This window comes from Neurospora tetraspora (genome assembly GCF_033439725.1).
Source record: "Neurospora tetraspora strain CBS 560.94 chromosome Unknown B0H65scaffold_6, whole genome shotgun sequence".
In the NCBI taxonomy this organism is placed as follows: domain Eukaryota; kingdom Fungi; phylum Ascomycota; class Sordariomycetes; order Sordariales; family Sordariaceae; genus Neurospora; species Neurospora tetraspora.
In genome coordinates, this window is record NW_026944388.1 from 1,925,446 (window position 1) to 1,952,388 (window position 26,943).

Sequence of the window (26,943 nt, forward strand, 5' to 3'; positions counted from 1 at the left end):
GCTCTTTTCACCCTTCGCGGCCCTATTGCTATCAGGGACGACAACCCCAACAGTGTCCATCTTCAGCGGTTAGAAGTACAATCTAGTGCTGGTTTGTTTGTTAGCTTGGTACCTACTCCTGGTATACTGGACGAGATCTCTTCCGAATTGTCCCAAACCTTTTAAGGACTAGATAAATGGCTAGGTACGGACCCGAAAGGTATTAATAAGATTCAATACGGTGTATTTTATTTTGGAAAAAGCATATTCACAATCGAATTACACTTTGGTCGAAGAACGCAACGAATCACTCAGACATGAAAACGCCTAGGGAAGTTGACCAGAGGTCTCAAGCTAATAAACAAACCAGTATTGGACTGTACATTAGTCAAGACGCTGATGAAATGTTATTTATACTTTCACTCAACTTCCTATTTTTCCCAAACTTTCACAGAACGCGGTGCAGTGTTTAAACCGCTGGAGATCGGGCGGTTCAGACCGCAGCGAAAAGATACCTCCGGCACGGGCCACTTTTTACCACCTCCCAGAAACGTACCTTTTCCCTGGACCCGGGGCCCTTCCAACAAATCACATTCAACTTCCATTTTGCCAGAATACTTGAGGGCCCGGTCGAGACCGTATCTCCAATCAAGGTCCGCTGGCTCAATGGCAGAGCGTCTGACTACGAATCAGGAGGTTCCAGGTTCGACCCCTGGGTGGATCGATTTCTTTTTCCTATTTTTGCCTTTTTCTTTACTATGTTTGGGTACCCCCACCATTCACATGGATGCTTGCACGAGGGCTAGAACGACACTTCGTTATTCCGCTTTTCGCTCTTTCTTCGGATCATCAATATTCTTCCTCTTTTATGTTCCAGGGTTCTGCGGGGGTGGTTCCGACGGTGATAATACAAAGTCGTAATGTCCAGTCTGGTCATATCTGCGGAACCAATTGATGGTGTACATAGATTGCTGGTATCTTGGGTTTCGATCCCAATATCCCATGAAATCCGCAGTTGAGCTATCGTGAACGTTGATTTCACCATTGTTGTAGAATACCAGGTTCTATCAGCACAGAGGGGCGTTAGTAACTAGATCGAGAGCGCACAGGGAACTGAAGGTTCTTGGTGAGGGCAAGGGACGGCCCCAGTTAGATATCTTCAGTCAGTTCAATCTGTACTTACCCGCATGATGAGTGCAATACTCTCACTTGACAAATAGCCGTCATTGAATAGGTTCTGGGCCCATTGCCGCAGGTTTTGCTGAAGCTGATCACTCCCAGAAGGAAGGCCCTCATCCGTGCCAATGTACCATAGCTCGTCTTCTGGGCATACGAAGCCGTCTCTTTCAACCCGCGTATCCAAATTCCTATTACCTTGAACTCGCCACGCACCCCCATTTGTAAGGCCGGTGGATTCGTGGGCGTGGAAGACTTGGATGCTTTGCACACCGATATAAGTATGCCCGTTGGTTTCTCTCAGGTACGGGTAATTGTCAAAATCCGCGTTGATGTGGAAGTGAAACACGACCCATCTATCTGGCTCGCCATGGTTGAGCGTGTGCGTGTCTCGATACCGGTCGTACTGGCTCCCACTCGGTTGGCCAGGGTTCGGTCCGATCCAGTACGCCATCTCGAGCATGGGACCGGTCCGCTGCGCTCCGTCAATCCACTGCCACCGGGCGTAGTGTGGGCTTAGATCGCCGTTCAAGATGCCCTCGAGGATGACGCCCATGTCGGGCTGCCCGTTATTTCCCGCATCCATCCACCAGACGTACCGGCTAACCAGTTTGACAGCCGCGCTGGAAGACCGCAACTGGATGTCGCGCTTCCTCTGCGTGCCGACATGGTGACAAAATGCTTGCTCCGTTCGCTGATTTTGCCTTATGCCTGGGCCAGCGCGCAAGGGGTTGAGGAGGACATAGTTGATGAGTGAATGTGGGTCCAAAATATCTGAGTGCCTGTTGAAATACGCCCGTAGGTTGTCAGCCTCAAGAGCTGTGTCGTAGTGGCCGGCAAAAATATCGTTCCATACAAGCGAGAATTGCTTAAGCACAATTTCTGCCGCCGTGAGCATCAGCGCGGCAAACTGTGCGAGCCTTATGTAGTGATCGAGCTTACAGTCGGAAGCTCTTCCATAGAGGACGCGGTGCTCAGCAGCCTCCAACTCCAGAGAACGTTTCTGGTTCGCAGCTCCGGTGAACATGTCACCAGGATCGAAAAAAAGAACGGTGGCTGGACATGTTGGGTTTTGCATGTAATCTTCCAGCAGCGTCTGGAACTCCTTATTTTGCACGCCGCCATAGGGATCATCGTCGCCTCGCGGGACCAAGGCCGCTGGCGGCTTACAGCAATACGCCCAGGCCCCGCCGATGCAGCCACTGTTTGTCCCGGAATAGAGGCCAGTGACTTCGGTGGCCACCTTGATTCGGTCCGGACCACACACGTCTTCGCAAATATAGTCGTTGCCGGGAAACTTTGCCGGGTTCCCCTTTTTGACCCATTCGCAATTGGTAAAGTCGGCTGGTGTAGGGTTCTGGCAGCAGTAGTGCTTGTTCCCAGAAACACAAGGCTGCTCACCGCCGTCGGCGGTGTTGGTCGACACTATCTTGTTCGGGAAGTCACTCGGGCAGTCCTTATTGCAGGTTGGCGCCGACCCGACCCATTTGCATTTCCCGTACGAGGACGTAGACGCTACGTTTGTGCAACAGGCGCTTTGGTGCTGCGAACTGCATCCGACGCGAAGGGAACCGATTGAGACCTCACCACTGCTGCAACCAGGTTGGCAAGCTCCCGAATTCCTGTGTCCTCGCCATGTGCAGACGGGCAGGTCCTGGTCTGAGGGACAGCAGAACAAAGACATACCGTCGTCAAGACAGTTTTCTGTGCTCAACATGGCCTCCTTATGGCCATCACGCTGCACCGCCTTGAAACCGTCGGGACAGCCACTATAGCACCCTGACCAGCGGCATGTCTTGACGGGCTGTGGAAGATCGCGGACGGGTTGTTTTATAGTCAAGTTGGGCGCTGCCATCTGTTTGCGACCAACAGACGATGTCAGGGCTTTGATATTGGTACCGTCTTTATCGTCCTGGCTCATGGCCCAAACCATAACGCCTGGGATACATTGATCCCTGATGATGTTGGCCTTGAGACGCCATGTCGCAGCGTCATCAAAGGTTACCCACTGGTCGCCCCAAGATACACTCTTGACGGCTGCTTCGCGGTCAAGTATGGGTGTCAGTTTACGGGCGCGGATCTCATCCTGGATCTCGGCGTGAAGAAGCACACCGGTCGTGCCAGAGCACTTGCCAGCATTACCTCCGGAACTGATTGCGCACCCAGGTGTATTACAGCTTTGGCTGGTCAGAGCAAAGCTACGGCTGTAAAAGGCCATGCCAAACGTGACTTTGGCAGGCTTGATGTTGTTGCGCCACAAAAGATCAAGTGCTTGTTGAATCTCAGTCATGTTGGTGTGTGAGTTGGCAAACGGACCGGTCCACTTGCTGTCGATGTCCCAAGAGCCATGCATATCGTATGTCATGATGTTGAACCAGTCCACATACTTTTCAAGGTTGACAATGTCAAAGTGTTGTAGGTACCAGTAGCTGGCAGGGAGAGTCAATGAAACCTGCTTCTTCAAGCCGCCGCCTTTCATCCTGTCGTACAGTGCCTTTTGGAAGGTCACAAAGTTTTTGTAGTCGATGCCTCTACCGTTGCGGTCCTCGGCAACTGGATACTCCCAGTCGATGTCAATGCCATCAAAGCCATACTTGTTCATCAATTTCACAAGAGAGTCGATGAACGTTTTGGTGTTGGCTGAAGACGCAGCGATGTCGCTGAATGTCGTCTGCGTTGGGCCGGGGTCATTGAAGGCCCAGCCTCCCACAGCTATCCAGATCCGGATGTCAGGCTGAATGAGCTTAATGGCACTAATACGCTGCATGTAATCGGCCGTTTTCGAGTCACCCGCCTTGATCTCAAACGAGTTGGGATCAATGGTGGCGAAGGAAAAGATGATATCGGTGTAATAGCCGTACGGAATCTGTTCGGGCAACATCCCGTAGCAAGGACGGTTTGTCGTTGACCAGGCCTCATAGTAGCCAATGACGCGCGTGATGGGCACGCTGTCGACACTGCACAATGGCCGCTTTGAATCCGATACTGTCAGCGAGTGGCTTCGATGAGGACTGGAGGACAGTAGGATGAATTACCTTCACCGGGTTGCCCTCACAAAATTTCTCGGTAGTTCCACAGAAGCCGTACTTGCTGCAGCAGACGTTTAGAGGACACTTCTCCGACTTGCTCCATTTGGTAGAGTTCCACGTTCCCGGGTTGCAGTCCGCCTTGCGATCACATCCGCTCTGGCATCCGGCCCTGAAGTTGATATGGTCAGAAAGACATATAGAGGCAGTAGTGGGCTGGGAGATGAAGTAAACGGATGGATATAATGGTAAAAACATGAACTTACCCGCAGAAATCAGGACCAAAGCCGCAATGCCCGGCACTGGAACAGCATCCTATCGGACACAAACTCGAAGCACTGCATTCTTGTTGAAGGGATAATTGCAACTGAAATAGAAGAGCAACCAAAAGAAGGAGGAAATTGGCCATGATGACAATGGCACTGCTCAAGGCAACAAGACTTCAACCGCCCCTTCAAAATTGAACACGATATATGTGCAGGCTGAGGGCTGCCGACATGTTTTTGTATAGGACAGGACCGTTTCCGTCTAATCACAGGTAGGAAATTCCTCAAGGTAGGCTCCTCTCATGTAGCATGAAAAGAGTCTCATCACCTTGTGGGCCATAGTCCGGGCCGCTCAGTCCGCCAAGCTAGACAATTGTAGAGGTATCCAAAGCGGCTGGAATTCGTGACCCGAGATTTCGCACCTATCGGGCTTCGGATGATAGTAATGAAAGTTGGAAATGTAATCTGGTGGGCATGAATCATGCAAGGTGTTTCCAATAATGAAACTCCATGTAGCATAGAGGTACTATCGCACTTAGTCAGACTGTGGTTGTGGTAGCGATATTGATCATGAGTAAAATGTAGCCGTTGGCGACACTACTTCAACCCTGCCATCAACAGTGGCAGGCTGCGATCTTCTTCCATTCCACCCCGACATCATGTGTATCAATCACAGTGTTGCAACCTCGTTTCCATGCAGTCAGAAAGGGGCACAGCACAGTATCCCACGTGAATGCCTGGGCGACCCTCAAATCTCCGTGGCGGTATCGCCATGCCGCGACAACCACGTAACGTAACAACGTGTAGTGTAGCTATCGTGTACGTATGGGAGTTGGTACTAAAGGAAGATTGACCCTTGGTCGTTGTTGGGCACCCTTCATGATCCAGCTTGGTGCAGGCGGAAAACACACTCAAGACATTTGGAGTGTCCGCGGTCCGAGTCTGGTGCCAACTGTTTGCCGCCGTTCTCTTCCTTTTTTTCTCGTCGACCATCGTGTGTCTCAAACTACAATGTCTTCTTATTCTTGCCGTCGCACCACGGCGGCACTCCTCGCTTTGTCGTCGTCGTTTGCAACCCTCGTCGCCGGACAGTTCCAGATCACTCCCACCGGCACCTTTGCTGGTCTAGGTCTCGCTGCCACATGCGAATCTGTCCTGTATCAGAGCATCAACTGCGATGCGTATGTCCTGAATCTCGGCCAGAAGGTTTACCACGGTTCGCCGGGAAACAAGACCTTTACCGACACCATCTGTTCTACGACATGCTGGACCTCTCTGCAAACGGCGCGGAGAAGAATTGTAGGCGCCTGTGCCCAGACGCCAGACCTGTTTCCTGGATACCCCGTCCTCACCTTGATCGATCCTGTCGTCTCCGGCTGGAACGAGACCTGCCTTAAGGACTCTGATGGAGGCTACTGCAATAGTGAGTGACCTTGTCCAGATGGGCTTCTCCGACCGTTCTCATTTTTCTTTTTGAGATTGAAAACCGAGGTTCGCTAACGCGCGGCAATGTTGGCTTGAATAGCCAAGATTGAGGCGTTCCCAGAGGTCGAGAGCATTGAGGATATGCCGCAGGCACAGCTTTGCTCCTTCTGCCTGGGAGCGAAACTCCGGCTCATGCAGTCATCACCCTACTCGGCCTACGATGAGCTACATGCTGAGAGGCTCGAGTATATCAACAAGCGTTGCGGAGCAGGGACAGGCGGCAGTACGAGTCCTCTACCTCCCGCAATCCAGCCAAACGGAACCACACCGGACACCTGTGTCTCGGGGAACAAGTACACGGTGAAGAACGGCGACACGTGCAACAGCATTGCACTCACAAATGCCGTGTCCTCATCCACCCTCTACTACATCAATCCCGAGCTCTTGAACTGCAGTGCCCCTGACGTTGGCTTGCAGCTCTGTCTGCCAGACAGGTGCGAGACCACATACACAGTCAAGGAAGCCGATGACTGCGTGACCATCGCCATCCGGGCCGAAGGCAGTGCCGCCTCTTCGTGGCAGGATCTCGTGGCCTGGAACGCGGGGCTGGACGATCGGTGCAGCAACATCTGGTCCCCGTCGAGCAGCCCTCGCTACTGGGGCAACGTGATCTGCATCAGTGCTCCAGGCGGACTCCCCTCAAATCCGGGTACGGAGCCTGGCAACGGCAGCGGTACCGGCAACGGTGACATTGGCGGACCAGGTGGCTCGGGCGACGGGTATGTCGACTTCCCCGTTCCTGTGCCCACCGGAGGCACCATTGCGCAGGGGACAACGACGCTGTGTGGAGCTTGGGTGCAGGCGCAGAGTGATTCCACCTGCTCTTCGCTGATTGTCGGGACCGCCGTGTCTATTAGCCTTTGGTTGCTAGCTAATCCATCGTTGCGGGAACCGGTGAACTGTTCTAAGCGGTTGCGTGTTGGGTCATGGTATTGTCTACATCCCGTTAGGGGGTTTGACACGATGCCGGCTTCGACCTCCACAACATTGGGCGCTTCTTCAACCTCAACAGCTAACGCTAGACCTTGAAGACCTTCAGGTTGTGCTTATGACTCGTGCTCATAACTGTATGGTCATTAAACCCCCAGCCGATCGTTGTTAGACAAAACCCAAATTTATCTGGGCCGTCGGATCCTGATTCACAGGCGCCGACGGTTTCTGCTTGTTCCACAAGCTGCTCATTGCCCCGTACAGGTGAAATGGTTCCTATAAGCCCCTATGCTGCACGCACAATGTAACTGTTTTGCTCGGATTAACCACGACGCGAGTGCAAGTGTGAAGAAGCTGTGTCAGTTACTGGTCAGACACAGTTGCCGCATCCGATGAGCGGAGACTCGACATCGAGGATTCGAAGTCAAGATCGCCTCGGCAACACTGAACTCCCGCGTCTGTCGGAGATTCACTTCGTATAACTTAAAACCCTCGTCCGACTGATCTTGACTCATTTCTTTCGTTTAGCGAGAAGAGCGGTGTTGCCACCTCCAACCTGGGGCTGACTGTCAGGTGCCAGTAAAAATCGGATGTGCATCGAAGAGTGTTGTAAGTACTATGGTCTGCACACTCATTTTTATTAGCACCTGACTGTCAAGGGAGTTGCACTCGATACTCCAAAGCGGGGATGAGCAGGAATAGAAAGGAGGGTATCCTAGACGCACCGATTTCCAAGGAGTGACTCCGTCGGTGTTCTCTCTGGCATGCCCTATCCGTCAGTCCATGCCAGCGTTGCAGTCGGAAATAACATCTGGCAAGGCAATTGCGGGATGATTTAGCCTGATTCCTTACAGACTGCAGGCCCTTGAACCGCGTGAGGAGTCTCGACCCATGGTATCGATGCCTTCCAAGGTCAATAACATTACCTTGTTGTAGTAGTAGGATTCTGCACCCATTTGACTGTACCCCGAACGGTTGCATCACTACAAGAATACGAACCGCGCCACGTTCCATCCAGAGATATGTGATGGTGGCCGTATATGCAAAGATGCTGACATCTCAAGATGAGGATTCCCAACTTTTGTGCTCATCATGCCTATTTGCACCAGGTGTAGCTCTAGTCCGAGATGAGTCGGTGGCTGACTGATGACGGGTACCAGGTCGTGTCAGGATGGGAAGTATTGATGTGAATTTCCAATGTTGGGGAAAAAGTAGCTTGGATGTTGAAAGTGGAATGAGGCGGACATCCAAACTCAGTCGGGGAATACGGAGAGCCGGTACCAAATCGACTAGAGCGCCTGGCAGCACACTGGATCTATAAAATGTTCTGCCAGCATTCATGCCACGTTGGTTGGTTTTAGCAGATCAGCCGCTCTCTTGGCCCTCTTTCCCGTTCATCATGAAGTCGTTCCAGCTCTTCTTCGGTGCCCTCTTCCTCGCCCACGGAGTGTGGTCGCAGTTCACTGTCCCTCCCGACACGACAGCCGATCCCAACACGATCAAGACGTGCACGTGGTGGCACGTGGCAGAGAGCAGCGACTCGTGCGCGAGTATTGCTTCCCTCTACGGGATCACGAGCGAGCAGTTCGCGAGATGGGTGAGTTCATGCCGCTGGAAATGTTCGACGGAAACTCGGACCGTTTGAACGGTGCAGTTCCGCCTGTAGCAGGTTATGACTGACTCTTTGGTGCGGTAAAAATTAGAATCCGTCCATCGCGACGGCCTGCAAGCTCACTGTAGGCAACTCGTACTGCATCGAGAACAACTTTGGCCAGGATGACGGACCAGGGCCGTCCACGTCGTCGTCAACGCTGGTTGGCACCACCACGGTATCTGTCACAGCCTCTCCCACAACTGGAAACGGCATTTCTACGCCCACGCCTACCCAGGAGGGCATGGTGGGCAACTGTAACAAATTCCATTTTGTTCAACCAGACCAGAGTTGCACCACGATTGGGTCCACCTACGGCGTCTCGCTCACGCAGTTGGTAGCCTGGAATCCCGCCATCGGCTCCCAATGCACAGGGCTCTGGGCGAACACATATCTCTGTGTTGGTGTCGTCGGATCGAGCACCACCTTGACGACGACAACGAAGGCGGCCACCACGACGAGCAGCGGGAACGGAATTACGACTCCGACGCCGACGCAGGCGGGCATGGTGGGCAACTGCGACCGCTTCCACCTAGTCAAGTCTGGAGACCAATGTGACACCATCGCGTCGACGTACGGCATCACGCTGGCCAACTTTTATAGCTGGAACCCAGCCGTGGGGAAGAGCTGCGAATCGCTGTGGCTCGATACGTATGTGTGTGTGCGGACGATTGGGTTCGTGCCGCCCAAGACAACGACAACGACGGCGACCACCAGAAAGACGACTACCACGACTGCGGGAGGTGTTGCAACGCCGACCCCGACCCAGCCCGGCATGGTCAGTGGCTGCAAAAAGTTTCACAAGGGTGAGTTTGTCTCTTTTTATGTCTGTGATCATGTCGCTTGGCCGTTGTTGCTAACCAAGGGGACGTGTAAACAGTTGCCTCGGGAGATCAATGCGACACCATCGCAACGCGGTATGGCATCTCGCTGGCCAACTTTTACAGCTGGAATCCGGCTGTGGGGAGCAGTTGCAAAAGCCTCTGGCTGGATTACTATGTCTGCGTTGGTCGTTAGTCGATGATACGACGGCTACCTCTTCTCCGTGTGCCTCTACTTACCTTGGCTGCATTGTTTAATGTACAAGTTCCCTGATGAAATAGCGGGCAGGGGCTGTCGTAGACAAGTAGAAATCCACCAGCTTCATTGACACGACGCGCCATGTCGGCCTATGTGTGACTGTAGTCGTAGGTAGGTACCTCTAGGTATGCGTGTATGCCTACGTCTGTCTTGAGATTGTTATTGTCTAGGCACGGCGCAGGTACATTGCTCAAGTGGTAGGAGGATCGATACCCAACTGGCAAAAAAAAAAACAAGCCATGTCCATATGGAGTCACCATTTGACAATGAATGGAAAACACTCATCACGCAAAGGCATCAAAGGAGGGTAAAAGCCTGGGTGCTGGAACGACTTCCAGGAGGGTTGTTTCGGTGGGCAAGGTGCTGGTTGATTGAAAGAGCTTAGTGTAGAGGAGAGATCATAAGAAATCAGGTCAAAAATAACTACGCCCCAATGCTAGGCGCGCAATGCACCTTCCCAAGGGCTCAACGTAGCGGATGTCAAACGTTGTAAGAGAAATGGAAGGAGCAAGGACATGGAAAATGGGAGGAGAAGGCAGAAAATCAGGCAGTGGGGCAGAACTGGAGAGGAAGGAACGTAGTTAAGAGTGTGAAACAGAGGAAACCAAACTGGGGCTTGAATTGGTGATTGATTGGCTTCCAGAACTAAAGAGGAGGAAGCCCGGAAGGCCCAGCTAAATACCCGAAGAATGAAAACTTTGGTGGGGTGCAATTTTGAGTGGAGATAGAAACAACCTAATCCGAAATGCGATGGACCTCTATCGCCTAATTATAAGAAACTCGAAGTGTACTCTAGCTACTTTCTAGATTAACTCTGGATTTCGAATTTTAATTATTAAACCCTAATCCCTTCGTGTCGGTATAATCTTATTAATATCGTTCTTCTTAAATAATTCTTCTCAAAGTATATCGCTATCTTTTAATACTTCCAAATTCGTTAATTTTCTCGATTTGTACGGGTAGGGAGGGAAACTCTTAGCTAGGTACCGTAGTAGTTAAGAACTTTATCGAAAAAAACTTTAGAGGAGGGGGGACTCTTCTTCTTAAGTAGAGAAATAGGAAATTATTTCGACGTTAGATAGTAATAATAATTTTTTCTTAGAACGTGCTTTAAATAGTAATTTGGAAGTTTCAACGTAAATATTGTAAAGGTCGGCGCAACGAGGATAGAATTTATCACTTATTCGGTATTATCTACTATAAAATAGAAGAAACTAAATTGGGGCTTGAACTAGTAATTAATTAGCTTCCAGAATTAAAGAGGAGGAAGCCTAGAAGGCCCAACTAAATACCCGAAGAATGAAAACTTTGGTAGGGTGCAATTTTGAGTGGAGACAAGTGGGGCATCACTTTACTGCTGTGTATATATCCAGGGAAGCTATCTAACTTCATGCAAGTTTAGCTGGGTTTCTATTAGTTACGGCCCGGGTTTCCGGCTTTAGGTATATAAGGGCCAGGTGTAAGCTACGGCTCCAACTACTTTTGCGATCCAATCCCGCCCCCCTGAGACTTACTTTTCCTAATTACGTGAGAGTTTGGGAAAAGTAGTTATAGTTACTGAGATTTGGGAGCTCCCCTCTCCCCGATTCTCCTCTTTTCTAATTAAACCAAATTGAGCATTCGGGTTTTCTAGTATTTTATAGTGGATAATATCACCGGATCGTAGTAAAGTCTCAACCTTTACTACTGGTCATTCTTTTTCAATTTATTTCAATCTTTTTCAATCTTTTTAAACGATTCTAATTATTTGCCTAAAGCGGCCAATCATTCTAATTAGTAATAAGAAAATTAGCGATTTAGTAAGCATTAGGCGTTTAGAATATATATATACGATATTAAATCAATATTGAGGAATTATTTTTATACCCCTTTAGTATATCGAATTTAGTTCCAGTCTATTCCAAACCTACCCTAAATAAATTACTTTATTAATTTTCGTTTTATCTTTTTAATATTGGACGGAAGACCGATAGCCTTCTTCCTACCTTTTCCCCGCTAATTATTTAATTTTCTTCCCGCTAATTATTTAGTTTTCTTCCTATTATATAATCTAGGGTTACGAAAGTTTTATACCTTTTTTTTCGAAGGTACTTTTAAACTAATTTTAGGGGTTTAATTTAGGTCTAATAAATCTATATATTCTAATATTTATAAATTTAGCGATTTTTAATTATTTTTATACTTATAACTATTTCTATACTTGTAAACTTAGGATTTCAGTAAATATACCCCGATAAGCAATTTAATAATAAGTAATACCACTATATTTATAGTATATTTTAATACGTTTAATACCCTACCCTTCCTTATATTTTATATATTCGTCATTAGGGCATACTAAAAACTCAGTATTTTTCCCTCTTTTTTTCTGTTCAAAGTATATAGAATTTTTTTTTTTTTAACGCTAGGGCAAGAAACCCCGTACTACTTTTATTCTTATAAGCCCCGTACAATTTTTATTTCTATAAGCATTTTCCTTCCACTCTAAGAATTATAAAGCAACTAATTATATTCCCTATTAATCTTATTTCTAATTATATTACTAAATTAGAATATATAAATAATAATAATAAGAAGATAGAATATTTTTCTATTATTTCAATTTTTCCAAAAAATTAGGAAATCTTCCTACAATTAAACTCTTTCATTTCGCTGATAATTTAAAGAGACGAATAAAAAATCTTTTTAAAATCGGGATTTTTATTTTTATAATATACATTAATAGATTTTCCGTTAAGTTTAGAATATTTCGACTATTTATTACTTTACGAAAAATTAGATGTAACCGGTATAAACTAATACGATTTTAATTAATATAATGTTAACGTGTGGCTAGTACTGTGCCTTGTAACTACCTTGTACTATCTTGTAGTATAGAAGGCTAGTTGAACTATTCCTTCTACGGAATCAGTTGACTCAGTCCCCACAGAATGTACTAGAATACAAGAGGTTTTGCCACTGTATTCTAGAGTCTTATAACTTAGCTAGCATTTCTTCCAGACTGATTTGTCATCACAGGATTCAACAGAAGCTTCTAGATGCTTAGTGTCCATGTATATAGAGACCTCTCCTCTCCTTCAGTTCGTCACTCCTTAAGCAAGCAAGCACAAGTCAAGCAATACAATATAGTCTTTTCTCACAGTGCAGAGTCCACTGTAATCTTCTGTCTTGAGAGCAGAGTCCTCTCTAAGACCTCTTTTACAACATCCTTTTATTGTACTTGCAACTACGCTGCTTCCTTCAGCATTGCTGTCGTACTTCCTACCGCTTCCGCTCCGCTCTGCTACAAGTGCATAGTTCACTGTAGCAACCTTGTACTGGTGCTATCATTATAGGCCAGTCAGGGCACCGCAGGAAACATATAATTTTATTAGAAAAACGTAGCTATTTTCGGATATGGAATTAGAATAAGCGGAATATTAATTCCTTTTAAATACTACTATAATTATTAATTAAGAGAACCTAACCGACTTTCCCCTACTAAACGGAATAGCTATTAGAGTTGTAACGCCGATATTATTTAATATTCGTTTTACTATATTAAAATCTTTGTAGCTAATATGTTTAAATTGCTATAAGGAACGCGCCGGGAATTACTTAAAGAATTTAGAAGTTAATTTACTATTTTATAATATTATTAACGACGTTTCTAAATTTGTTCTTCAGAAATCTCAATTTAAAAAGGGTTTTAAAGGAAATGTAAAAATTTAATAGAATAACGATATTAACGAACTTAATAAGGTTATAAAAAATTTTACTTATATTACTTTTAAAATTTATTTCCTTAACTGCCTATTATTGGATTTTATAATTGTTAACGAATTTCTAAATATTTAGAGGAAAGAAGAAGAGAACGTCGACGTTTATTTTAAAAGAATGGAGAAATTTTATTTGAAGGTTAGAATTCAAATACTAATTATATATAATATCTTTGGAAAAAAGATTATTAGAAGCGTAGTCTGTAATAGTATATACGAAGAAATTAATAAAGTATTCCGATTTTGTATTAAAGACCGGCTCTTAAATATATATTACCTCACTTTTAATAATAGAAGTAAATAAACCTTTAATATTATATTCGCTTAAATCAAATAAACTTTCAAATTTTATATAATTTCATAAAATAGATCTATAATAGACTTTTCGAATGAAAACAATAAGGATTACGTATGTAAAAGCAATATAAAGTTTCTTATTAAAAAATTAAAGAACATTTTCGAAGTCAGTAAATAAATTATAAATAATATTGTATTTTCGTTAATTTTAGTCCTATATTAGGCTTAAATTCACTTTATTATAGCTTATAATATAAACGTTAATTAAACTAATAATAGGAATAATAATAATAGTAAGCCTTGTAATAGTTATGGCAATTAGGCGGATAAATTATACTTCTATAATAATTATAGGTTTATTAAAAGAGATTATTACGATTAGTAATATCCCTAATTGCAAACGTTAAATTAAGAGAGGCGTAATAATATCGCGAAAAGAAGAGTTTAGAATATTTAATATTATAAAAATTAGTTTAGCGGAATTAATAATTAATATAGTTAGGGTAATAGTTAATAAAGTAGTAACTTAAACTACTAGTAAATATAGAATTAATAGTAAATTTAAAATAATAATTACAACCAAAGCGTATAATCTCCTTAAAGTATTTAGCCCTAAGCTTAAAATAATAAAATTACGCAACGGATAATATAATTCTTGTAGAGGGTATTTAATAATAAAATAAAAAGTATTATAGGATAATTCCGTACTTTATAAGTTAAAGTGCTAAATAATATTATTAATTATGATACGAATAAAGAATATAAACTATATACTTCCGAAGAGATACGCTTTAAGAAGATTACTAAAAGCGCCGAATAATTATTATAAAAACGTAAAAAGGTAAAGAATCTTCAACTAGAAAACTCTAAATTAAAGAAGGAAAATATATTTAAAAACTCTAATATAAATATTAATAATAATAATATTTTAGAAGAAGCTATCCCTAAGGAATTTCGTAATACGCCTAACGCGGTTCCTCCCGTAGTTAGGGAAATGTTAAAGAGCGCGCTAAAAAAATCGGTTAAAATTACTAAACCGGTAAAGAAAGTACCTTTAGCTAAAAAATTAATAGAAAAAGAGAAGTCTATTAGAAATTTAAAGGGAAAGAAGAAAAATAAGGATATTACTATAAAAAAGAATTAGAATATTAAAAAGGTTATTATAAAGAAGAAAGATAAGGATATTATTATAGAAAAAGATTAAAATACTAAAAAGATTATTATAAAAAAGAAGGATAGTAATATTAGTAAAATTATTGTAAAAAAGTCTTCTCTATCCCCTACTAAAGTCCGTATTATAAATAAAGATATTTAAACTTTATTAAATAAAACAGAAGAGATTTTAATAAAGAAACGTCCTTACAATTATGTTAACGCAATAAAGTAATTAGGCCTCGAACCGTTCAATATAGTAAAAGTACTAGCGGGAATTACTTCATTAATAAATATACTACAAATTTTTAATGTAATTCTACGTATTCGTACCGATTTTATAAAATCCTTTATATTTAATATTTATAGTAATAAAGGGAAGAAGAGAGCGACTAAAGAAGCGATTTTCGAAGGAGATGTAATTTAGGTAAAAAAGGAAAGTAAAGGAATAATTAATAGTATTATAAATAATACTAAAAATATAGGAAAAGTTTATATTAGCTTCGTTGAAGGACGAATTAATAAAATCAATTCCGACTTTCATATTAAATTCCGGAATTATTACCGAATATATTAACCTAACTAAAAACAAAAAGCTAGGCCTATAACTAAAAAGATTCGAAAAACCTTAAATAATATCGTTAGCAAACAACGCCCAAAACTTAGTAAATTCTTATATAATCGTAGAAATTGTAGTTAGAAGTATTATAATTATAACTTTCGTTATTATTTATAGGGATAGTTCGGTATACGACCTAGTTTTATCCTAAAGTTAGATATTAAGAATTAATACAGTACAAAATTGGAAAATAAAAATTCTAGCTATTATAAGTAGAAAAAGTGTTAACGTCTCCGTTTTATTTATAATAAAGTAGAGAAAGAATTAATATATTATCTTCCTCCCTAACAATAACTATAAGGATATAAAATTAATTTTATTACTAATAATTAAATCCGCGTATTTTAATACTTTAATTAATATTTTTAAAGATAAGGAGGATGAAATTTTCTATAATTATAAAAAGGAGATTTCTAAAGTAATAGAATAGTTAGAGAAGGAATAGGAAAACGAGGACTCTAATAAGATTTATTAATTAAATATAAATATTTTAATTAAATTAATCAATCATTACGAAGAGGGAAAGGCTTAGGCCTTTCTAGTTAGATTCTTATTAATTAGGCCTAAGTAAAAGAGTCGGAAGAAATTCCGGCACTTTATTTTTAATTCGTAAGAAAAAACTTTAGTAGAAGAACTTTATTAATTAATATAATATTATTTATAAACGAAGAATACGTTTCTTCCTATTTTATAAAATTAATAATAAAGAACGTTAAAATTACTTTATAATATAAAGTGGTAAGAATTCTAAAGGAATACCGATTACTATTATTACGTATTACTAAACCTCCGTTATTATTATTAAGAAATTTTCAATTATATTAATCAAATTATTTTATTAATATATTGAAAATAATTAAAACCTACTTTATTAAAATATTTAAAATAATTTATAAAGAAAAAGAAGTTAAAGATATTACTAAACTTCATTTCGAAAAATTAAGGAACCCTTTTTCTATATTCGAAGCCTCTTTATTAATCGACTTTACCCTTAGAATTGTAAATATAGGAAGCTAATAATAAGAAAAGGATTTTATCTCTAAACGTTATTAGACGGTAGTAGCGAAGAATTTATTTATTACTATATATTATAGTAATAATATTAAAGTAAAGAAAATCCAACGTAATTAATATTTTATTAAGTTTGTACCTATATTTAAGAATATAATTTCGATATTGAAAGATATTAAAAATCACTATTATTATTCTCAAAATTAATTCTATACTTTAATTAAGAAGTAAAAATTAAATTTAGGATAAAAAACCTATCCCAACCAAATCTAGACGACAAAAACGGGATACTTTTATTAAAACGATCTTTAGTTTCGGAAGTATGAATTAAATTTTTAGGGTTATATATAAGGAAGCGAAAAAGTAAGGGAAATACTTTCAAAATTTAAAAACATACTAAAAAAAAGACTGGTATTATCAAAACCTATAAATAATATTAATATTTAATAGTAGGAAATAAACATTTTAATAAGTAAGTGGGCCGATATATTAAAAAAATTAGAGTTAATAAAATTTTTTTACTACGCTTAAAAGGATTATTTTATAACTATATTAAAAATTCTATTCAAAATGAATATTGTAGAATATATAATTAATTTCGTTCTAAGAGTAAAATTAATTTTATTTAAATCGATACGCTATTCCAAAGACTAATGTAATTTTGTAAAAAGAATATTCTTAATAATAAAGGAAGTTAGGACAATCTTTAAAATAGAATCCCCTTACGTAATAAATATTTTATATTCTTTAAAATTAAATGTAAAAAACTTAAAGGAAGAGCGAATTGTTCATAATTTCTAGTTAATTAATAAAATATTATTAAGTTAAAATACTTGTATTACAATATAAAAGTATTAGTAAACGATCTTCTTATTGGAAAAATAAAAATTGTATTAAAAATTAACATAAAGAACGGCTATTAAAGTATTGGAATACGCCCAGAATATTAATATATTACGGGAATAAGAATGCTTTATAGAATATATTATTACGATTGTATATTCTAAAAAATAAAGAATATTATAATAATTTATGTAAAATTTAGGGATTTAATTTTTAACGAACTTCCTCCGAAAATAGCAGTTCCTAATTATTAATATTACGAATATTATAATAACCCGGTAGAAGGCTTTAAAGAGATAAATAAGTATATTGTAAATAACGAATAGGATTAAATATTAAAGAGACTATGGAAATAGATGGAAAAAAATATTAAAAAGTTTAAGGTAGTAAGAAAAAGAATAGAATTTTTCCCGGCCGAACCTTTAATCTTAAGATTTAGTAAATATATTAGTAATATTATATTTATCTATATTAATAACTATTATATCGCCAACTAGGAATTCTAAATTTATTTATAATTTCTTTCGGAAAAATACTTCCCCCGAATAGCTTTTAGGCTAATCCTGCTATTACTAAACAAAATTCAACTTTTTATAAATAATGTAAAGACGTTAAGTTTTTATAATAAGGAAGGAAGAATTATTCTAATAGAAAAGTATTGTTAAAAGTTTCGTAAATAAACGAACTATTAAAAAAAAAATACCCCCAAAAACTTAGGACGAAGTGAAAGATTTAATATATTTAATACTATTCGTACGAAAGTATATTCCAAGGAGAATAGACTTAATAAAAATCTTAAAGGAAATATTTTACGATAAAATATTTAAAATAATATTATTAAGCAGAGTTTTAGTTTAAAAAGAATAAATAAATGAAAAAAAGCTAGAATAGACAAAGAAATAATAATAAGTAATAAAAGTTCTATATATAATAATAAAGGAGAATATATTGTATAGAGTAAATTATAGAAAGAGCATTCATATTACGATTAATACATCAGTAACGGGATTAGGAGTAATAATATTTTGGATTGTAAAAGAGAACCTATTAATAGCCTACGACTAAAAGAAGTACTAGAATACTATTAAAATTAACTTATTTCTATCTATAGTATTATAAAATATTGAAATAAGATATACTAATCCGGAAAGGGAAATATTAATAATAATAAGAGCGCTAAAGGAAATTTAATAAATTATAAAGACTTTAAAATACCCAATCTATATTTATACAAATTGTGCTTCTATTATTAAAATAATAAGGGAAGAAGAAATCATATACTTAAAAGTAATAAAATAGATCAACGTTATATTAGAATTCGATATAAAATTCATTTATAGATTAAATATAAATAAAATTATTTTAATCGCGGATAGTCTAAGCAAAATTTTCCTAAGATTATACAACCAGCTAATTATAGAACTATTATAGAATATTGAAATCCGAAAAATAATATGTATAAAAACAATAGATATTGATAAGGATATTAATATATTAAAAGGGGAAATAATATTATTATTTAACGTAAACTTAAAAGCAAAAGTCGCTAATAAATATAAAAGAGAAAAGAGCCAAAAATAATATAGAAATATAATAATTCTTCTCACTTAAGGTATAGAAGGTATTCGATATTTATTGAAAGCTAAGAAGAATAAATTTAAGAGCCGTTCGAATAAATTCATTATTATATAAAAGAAATTATAGTATGTAGAATTAGATAAAATATATATGGAATATTTAATACCGGAGGAATTCCCAAGATTATTAAGGAGATTATACGATAAATACGGCTACTATATAACGGAAATTATATTTAAAGAAATTAAAAATTGGTTTTAATAACCGATTAAAGCGGTAAATATAATTAATTACTATCGGAATTGCCCAATCTATTAATAATATTCGAAATGTAAGCAAAAAGAGCTTCCCCGAAGTATTACAATATATTAACCGATAGTGCTACTAGGAATAGACTTCGTAGGACCGATCTACCTAGTATTTCTAAAGGGCTTGAATTATATTTTAACAATTATAAATTACTTTTTGCAATTCGTCTTTACAATCCTTCTTCCTAAAGTATCGGTTTTTTTAATTAGGTATATATTTGTTAATATTATAACCCCGATATTTAGCTAGCCAAAATAAATATATTTTAATAATAGTAAGCACTTTAAAAATAAGGTTTTATAAATTATATTTTCTAATTATAATATCTAAATATTATTTGGACTAATTATAAATCCTAAAAGTATTAGATTTATTAAAAAATATATAGGGTTAATCTTTGTAGAATTCCGGAAATAGGAAATAGCGAAAGGAGGTAAAATATTAGAAAAATAGCTATTAATTATCCCGTCGATCCAAAATAATATTAATAGCTAGTTTATTCCTAATTTCGGTACTAATCTAGCAATAAATTTACTAAATTTTCAACCAAATAGGTTTAAATATATAAACGAAGTATCGATTCAATTAGAAGAATTGGATAAAGCCGGCCTCGATAATGAAAATCCCGAGCAATTTAATAAGGTAATAGTATTCCTAATATAAAGAGAAGAGGACAAAAATAAAGTTAATAATATCTACACTCAGCGGGCAATTAGGAAGGAAGTTAACCTGTTACTAAAAGCTGAATTTAGGATTAGCGATTGGATTTGGGAGGAGAATAAAGGAAGTAAAGTAAACCCGAAGTTCCAACTAAAGTAGGTTAGGCCGTAGAAAATTATTAAGAAAATTACTCTATAATTATTTGTTGTGTAATATATTTATAAATTGAATCCTAAGAGAAAGTTATATATTAATTACCTCAAAGCCTATTATAGCTGATAAAAATAGATGGACGCCAAATAAATTAATACTTTAGTATTAAACCCTAGGAAGGATAATGAAAGGTTAGATAAATTGAAGAGAGATTTAAATTTAAGACAGGATATAGTAGTTAGGGTAAAGAGAGGCGTAGATTTATCGAAAATTTAAAACTAATAGAAGGATAGTAGTATAGTTAAAAAGGCGACGAAGATTTAGCAAATTAATAACTTTGTAGGAAGCGAAGAGAATAAAATTAGTAGTTATAATTAGCAGAGAAAGAGAGAAAGTGGGAGGATTCTAATTCTAACGAGAAAGTTGTGTAGTTTTGGTGGTTTTGGTTAGTTAGCTTCGAGGTTGAAGTATATTAGGAGGAGGGTATTCTGAGACCCACTTTTCCTAATCACGTGAGAGTCTGGGAAATGTGGTCATAGTCACTGAGATCTGGGAGCTCCCCTCTCCCCGATTCTCCTCTTTTCTAGTTAGGCCAAATCAAGCATTCGGGTTTTCCAGTGTTTCACCCCCTTCGCTTCTTTTCCATCTATGCAACGAAGCCTCGTACATCACTTTAGCAAAATCCAGTCACATTCCCATCATGGTTTCCTTTTTCGACGCATCCCGCCACTACTCAAAGCATGGCGACTTGGGGTCTGTCGAAGCCATGTTGCAGATCTGGAGGAACGAGGCCGAGTTGGATCTCGACGCCGACATGGGTATCTCCAATCTGCAGGGCGCAATGACGGATGTCCTTTGCCAGGCCGTTCGCCATGGACATGAAGCCGCCGTGCGGATGATGCTTGACGCCGGTGTCGACCCGACTCTTCACCAAGCCTGCGATCCAGGCTACTCCCCTCTCCAAGTTGCCGCCGAGTATGGCCAGCGTGACATTGCTCGCCTCCTCTGGAACGTGGTTGGTCCCCAAGGCCGCTTCCACCACCCTAGCCGAAGACAACCGTCCGACGCCATGCCGAGCTGCCTCGTCGTCGCTGCTTACAACGGACACGCAGATCTGGTCGCCGACTTCCTCGACCTCTACGACGGCTGGTCCACTCTTGAGAAGCATCAGGCCCTCTATCGAGCGGCTGCCGTGTGGCACGACGACGTGGTCGTCTTGTTGCTAGTCAAGTTTCACTACCAAGCTGATATCATCCAGTGTGCCCTGGAGAGCGCACTCGCCATCAGCAACCGCGACTACATGGATGGGATACCCGTGCAAAGGCGTGATGGAGTACCGCTAGCCGAGGACGGCCAGATCCGCCTTGTCCGTCGACTGCTCGATGCCGGCGCAGACCCTAATCGGACCTGCAATGACTGGCGAGGCTTGCCCATTCACGAATCCTTCAGGCGGCTCGAACTTTTAAGGTTATTACTTGAAAGGGGGGCAGACCCCAACGCAAAGGACGGCTATGGCCAAACCGTCCTTCACAAGGTCGCCGCAAACTTCAACAGAAATATCGTAGGTGGACGAAATCGGGCATCCATTAGCAAAGAGGACAGCTTAGAGGTCCTCCAGATTCTTTTCCGTCATGGTGCATCCCCTGAGGCCCCTGACAATGAAGGAGTCACGCCTCTTCACCTGCTTGCGGGCACCGGTACACCCGACGCATTCCGTTTATACCTCCAACACTGCGCCAATGCCTCCAGCGCCATGCGCCTGCTTAATAAGTTCGAGGAGTCACTGTTACACTATGCTGCCGCCGCCGGAAACCGAGACACCGTTGAGTATCTGCTCGGCCAAGGTCTGGATGCCGACCAAGCCAACGCCAACAAGTGGACGCCCTTGCTCTGCGTCCTGACGCCAGCCAAAGACTACTTCAAAGGCCAGGCCGCTGCCCGGATTGCGGTGGCCCGCCTCTTGCTCGAGCGTGGTGCCAGCGCCCAGGTGGTGACGGACGAAGGGTGGACTCCGTTGCATGCTCTCGCCACCGTCCGGACCGTTGACGCTACTGCAGAAGAGAGGATAGGGGTAGGAGCATTCGCAGAGGAGCTGATTGAAAGAGGCACGCCCGTCGATGCCGAAGCGACTGTGCTTCGGTACTGCTCGCCGATCTTTACATCGTTTCTGTACGGTACCTGGGGTCATCGGATGGCTGAGGTTATTCCCCAGCTGGCCAGCCGTGCCGAGGATCGTCGTCTGCAGGCGTACGATGACTATGAACTGACGCCGTTGCATTGGGCTACCCGTACTGGCGCGACTGACATTTTTGATGTGCTCATGAGGCACTTCGCGTCGAAAGAACAAACCCAGCCCGAGTCCGATGAAGGTGGCGTACACAGGTAGGTGTCGTAACCACCGAGGGACATACAGCTCGGCAAGGAGTATCTTGAGAGGTAGGTCTAGGTATGTGTACACAGTGAGACGGTAGGTAGCTAGGCTAGGTATGTCTGCTTAATAGCTCGTACTGTGAGCTTGCTTTGCCCTTGAGCACGTTGTGTTGGTAATCTCTTAAGGGCGGCCTCCCTTGTTTGTCTCCCCCTGAAGCTTGAGCCGCTTTCTTGGCAAGTGCCAGCCATGTCGTCACCAACTGACTTCTTCCTTAGACTGCGTACTTTTTAGGTAGGAACTTTGATTCTTTTTTAAGTACCTTATATCATTCCTCCCATCAGCCTTGCGTCCTTCTCATCACAAGTTCACAAGTGTAAAAACATTAACCGTTCGTTGGAAGTTTCCAGGTGCAGTTGGCTGCAATCCATTCAAAGGGCAACCGCCCGTGCCTATTCCCCGTCACGGGTCGTTGGACGATGGTTCAACAGAAGCGCTCGCAATTTAAGAGTTGGTAAAGCGGACGGAGAATGACTACGGTGATGGCGGTTATGTCCAAGTGGATTATCTGAGAGGCAGGTTGCCGTTTGTCTACATGTCTTGTGAGCTGCGAAGATCTGGATGAACTTAGGAGCATAAAGAGGCGCTGAGCCCACTTGCAAAGCATGAGTTTTCGCTCACTCGACATCATCACTCCATCGGGCATTTTGCGGCATCTTTCAGATCATTGATTCTTATCATCCTAAACCACACTAGCATTTGCGTCGAATTCCCGAGACAGTCATTATGGCGCTCCCACCTCCAGAGCTAGATGTCAGGACCCCTATTGATACTATCCAGCCTCAGTCTGAGGACTTGATATCAGATACTGAAGGACTTTTTGATTTTATCATCAAATCCCTTAAGACTCTGGCAGATCTATCGGATTCCAACACCGCCGGATGGAATGCTTTGGCCGGAAAGATGGCTGAGTGCAAGGTCAAGTGGGACGCTTGGTACGCCGGGTTCGTGGATCGTGAACAATTTCTCCAGAAAGAAGAACAATGGAATGGCAATGGGCGATACAGTTACCTGTATCTCACTCGGACAGCCACTAAGCTTTGCGATGCTCTTTCAGAACGTAAGAATGCCCTCAAAAGACATTATGAATAAGGACGCGGCTAACAAATTTTGGCCTACTTTCCTTTAGTGAATGATTGGGTTGATGCACTCGCCAACGCCTTTGCGCTCCTGAAGCCAGGTGTGAAGGTGACCATATCGGTACGTACCAACCTTTCGTTCTCTGAGTTTATAGTACGGAGCCATGTCGAAGCCGCGGCTAATGCGAACGGGCTTCTTGCTAGGGCCGTGTCCGGACCTACACCACTACATTGGAAGACGCCCCAGTGGAAACCGCCAAGATGATTTTCACAGTTGCGTGCCGACTTCTGGATTGTCAACGCTCCAACAACTTCATCCAAAAAGGTCAGGCGATGACAGACAAGCAACTAAAAGAGCTCGAAAAACGCACAGAGAACGCCGTAGTCGAGGAGATGAAGGGCGACTCATATCTTCAATTTCTCAAGAAGAGTCCAGCCCACGACGATGCCAAGGCGTGGGAAAAGTATCTACAGACACTCCGCCCGCAACCCATCAGTCAAGTTATTGAGGCCATGAAGAAAGAGCAAGCCTCTCAACGCGGCAAAAGCACTTAGTCTGATACCGCAGGATCTCAGGGAACGAGTACCAATCGGGCACGGGACCCCGGCTCGACTTCGGCCCTCTTTGGTGGACAGGTGGCACCGCGGTCCTAGGTCTACGAAGAGTTGCCATCAGGAACAGAACGTCATGTTCATCCTTCTTCTTTCTCAAGGTTTTCATCCATTGGCCACCCACCTTCGTCAATCTTTCTTTTCCGTTCAATTTCCTTTTCCCCAGGCATATCACATCGTATGTGTCAAACAGTCATTACCCCGAGTTGAAGTTATCATGCACGGATAGGACCGGCGGAGGAATATAAAGTCACAAACAGTATACACTCCTTTCCATTTTCTCTCTTGTTGTAGGCCTACACTGATAGTTTAGCATCTATGTCATCCAGTCGTTACCTCTGTCTTTGTCTGGTGGAAGAAGATGTCAGAGAAATAGAAAAAGGCAGCTTGCGGTGCAAGTTGCGAGAAAATTGGTCGAGTTCATGTTCTTACCTCTCCCCTGCCTCGCACCTTCCAGTTCCACGTGCTGTTGCCAACTTGCCCTCGGCTCCGTCACGCGCACGGCACAACAAAAGCATGGAATCTAGGGCAGGCACCATCATCCCATCTCCCGCTCCCACGGGTACCTTCCTTCCATCTACATGTACCTCTAGCTACCTCTCACTAGCGGTATATAGCCAAGGTCAACGCTGTAAGTTTCCCAACAAGGCGATACACCCCTTAGCAAACTTCGGGGACTCATAGCCGAGTGGTTTGTCAACGCACGTTGCTTCCCTGCAGGACGTGCGTTCGATTCCCCCCCCTTGAGACCGTTCCCAGTGCCGTTTATCGAAGTATGCAACCAGACCTTTTTCGACTTGTCGATGTTTGGAATATCTTGTCACGTTCGCGCGTTGCCCGTGGAGTCGAAGGCGGTTGTATGTATCGCCTGCTATTTCACTTTTTTTTTGCTTGTTTCTTTTCCTTTTGACTGGGGGTAGGTAATATGACAATAAACAGAACTGACCACAAACACTGGTATTCTGAGTAAGAAATGACGAGTAGACTGTGTTGGGCGTGGTATAATCATGGTAGATCAGGCCTTCACGCCGACGAAAACACAAAAGGTCGGTGTCCAAAACACCCGGATTACCTAACCAAAGGTGGCAGACCAAAAATATTCCAGGGCTGTGTTGTATCTTAGTGATGCGCAGGGTCAACACCGGCTTAGACTAGCTTTTGAGCGCGCCTATGAAAGTTAATGTATTCTTCTACAGGGCGGCAATCCCATTGTGCTTACTTTGCAGTCTTCCGGAAGAGGAAACCACAAGCATCACGCTCCTACCACTCACTACCGTGAATTGAACACTACTGCTTGGTGGCCGTCTCATCCTTCACCTTCTTCGCCTCCGCCTCGTCGACTACCTCAGTGTTACCCTCCTCCTTCTCGGCAGCCTTGGGCGTAGTAGGTTGCGTGAGAATCTTAACAGCATCCTTGCTATACACATAGCTAGCACCGCTCCAGATCGTCGTGACGGCAACGCCATACCTTTTATGACAAAGTATGTCAGTAATCTTCTCCCACCCACCAGAACATCACCCATCGCCCATCACCCATCACCATCATCAGGAGAGAAAGAGAGAAAACTTACTGCATCACCATCAAACTCCACGCCAAATCCAACGCCGGCACAACCGGCGCCACAGTCGTCAACCCCATCAACCCCAACTGCAACGCGGTATTATACTTGCTAATCGCCGTCGGCCTGACCTCCGCACTGGGCAGCGAAAAGTCCCAATACCGCGCCATCGTCTTAGGCGGCGGCAGCGAGATCCAGCGGAAGTACAAAGCAGAAATAGCCAGCGCCACGTCCCTCCCCAGGATAATGACGGCCAGCCAGACGGGCAGCAACCCCTTGGTCGCCAGCGTCACGGTAAGCACCGTCATGAGCGTCTTGTCGGCCATGGGGTCGATGATGGTTCCTACCACGGTGCCCTGGTTCCATCGCCGCGCGATCCAGCCGTCCAAAAGGTCGGTCACGCCCGCGTAGGCGAAGAGACCGAGGGTCCAGGCGTGATGGTCGTGCAGGATGCAGTAGCCGATGAAGGGGGCGGCGACGAGGCGCGAGAAGGTCAGCCAGTTGGGGATGGTGTGGATGTTTTCGCGCTTGGTGATGGCGCCGGTCTGCGGGAGGGCGGCTTTGAGAGCTGCTGTGGTCTTGGCGAGGCGAGAAGGGGGTTTTGTTCTTTGAAAGGAAGTAAGTGGGTTAGTGAAGCGTCGGTGTTGGTTTCTTTGTATCTGAGTTAAAGAAGATGGATGTTGGCGCGGGCGCAAAGTGTGATGGATTGAAGGCTGATGTAAGTGAAGGGTATGATGAAATGAGCCAAGATAGAATCAAACATCTTGGCCACTCATTCATTCATTTCTTCATGCCATGACATACCCATTCTTGTTGTCTTCCTGACTCCTCCACGACTTGGACACTGAAAAATGCCTAGCATGCACAGGCGCAACAGACAGTCTGTTGTTCATGCGTCCTCGGGTTGAACATGATTGCCATAGTGAATGTGACTGCAAGAAAACGATGGGTGTTGTTTTCAAGCCGTTGCAACCAACATGTTGGATGCGATGCTGAACAAATAGCCTCGACGTCGTCGACTGGGAAAGAGAGCCGGAGGAAGCGGAGCGCAGACCTAGCAAAGACGAGGCGTTAAGTCGCAACATGTCGAATGAATGAGTGGTGTGTGCTTGGAACTGAATGGATGTGGTGAAGGTCGTATGGAGATGTCTCTTTTGTCACTGCATTCTCGCCCCGTCGATCATTCGTCGCCCGTACGATTTCGAGAATTCTTAATAGGACCGGGACTTTGCTAGGCGTCGCAATGCTCCTTTTCCCTGTCGAGGTGGGCAACGAAGTCAAGATGTCGGTAC

General features: G+C 42.5%; 5 protein-coding genes and 1 non-coding gene across 6 annotated transcripts; 4 read left to right on the forward strand and 2 right to left on the reverse strand.

The window, feature by feature from the left end:
- Positions 1-631: 631 nt before the first annotated feature.
- Positions 632-703, forward strand: B0H65DRAFT_t349. The gene has a single exon. It is a non-coding gene; the product is annotated as a tRNA-Arg (tRNA).
- Positions 704-714: 11 nt separating this feature from the next.
- Positions 715-4,851, reverse strand: B0H65DRAFT_261457 (uncharacterized protein). Its single transcript, XM_062822621.1, has 4 exons — positions 4,448-4,851; positions 4,191-4,353; positions 1,163-4,126; positions 715-1,043 (listed from the first exon to the last, which is right to left on the reverse strand). The coding sequence occupies exons 1-4, from the start codon at positions 4,588-4,590 to the stop codon at positions 846-848; spliced, it is 3,468 nt and encodes a 1,155-aa protein (XP_062679441.1). The 5' UTR covers positions 4,591-4,851; the 3' UTR covers positions 715-845.
- Positions 4,852-5,458: 607 nt separating this feature from the next.
- Positions 5,459-9,530, forward strand: B0H65DRAFT_510629 (uncharacterized protein; the record flags this gene model as incomplete). Its single annotated transcript, XM_062828419.1, has 7 exons — positions 5,459-5,870; positions 5,973-6,861; positions 7,078-7,126; positions 8,268-8,459; positions 8,566-8,760; positions 8,959-9,319; positions 9,394-9,530. 7 exons carry the CDS (start codon positions 5,459-5,461, stop codon positions 9,528-9,530), a joined length of 2,235 nt encoding a protein of 744 aa, XP_062679442.1.
- An 11,033-nt stretch (positions 9,531-20,563) lies between these two features.
- Positions 20,564-22,801, forward strand: B0H65DRAFT_261562 (ankyrin repeat-containing domain protein). The gene is made up of 2 exons (XM_062822624.1): positions 20,564-22,635; positions 22,752-22,801. Exon 1 carries the CDS (start codon positions 20,674-20,676, stop codon positions 22,357-22,359), a length of 1,686 nt encoding a protein of 561 aa, XP_062679443.1. The 5' UTR covers positions 20,564-20,673; the 3' UTR covers positions 22,360-22,635; positions 22,752-22,801.
- Positions 22,799-24,223, forward strand: B0H65DRAFT_261512 (uncharacterized protein). Its single transcript, XM_062822622.1, has 3 exons — positions 22,799-23,461; positions 23,531-23,601; positions 23,685-24,223. The coding sequence occupies exons 1-3, from the start codon at positions 23,128-23,130 to the stop codon at positions 24,033-24,035; spliced, it is 756 nt and encodes a 251-aa protein (XP_062679444.1). The 5' UTR covers positions 22,799-23,127; the 3' UTR covers positions 24,036-24,223.
- A 1,156-nt stretch (positions 24,224-25,379) lies between these two features.
- B0H65DRAFT_429979 (CDP-alcohol phosphatidyltransferase-domain-containing protein) lies at positions 25,380-26,544 on the reverse strand (the record flags this gene model as incomplete). The annotated part of the gene is made up of 3 exons (XM_062824854.1): positions 25,380-25,560; positions 25,664-26,257; positions 26,456-26,544. 3 exons carry the CDS (start codon positions 26,542-26,544, stop codon positions 25,380-25,382), a joined length of 864 nt encoding a protein of 287 aa, XP_062679445.1.
- Positions 26,545-26,943: the final 399 nt, after the last annotated feature.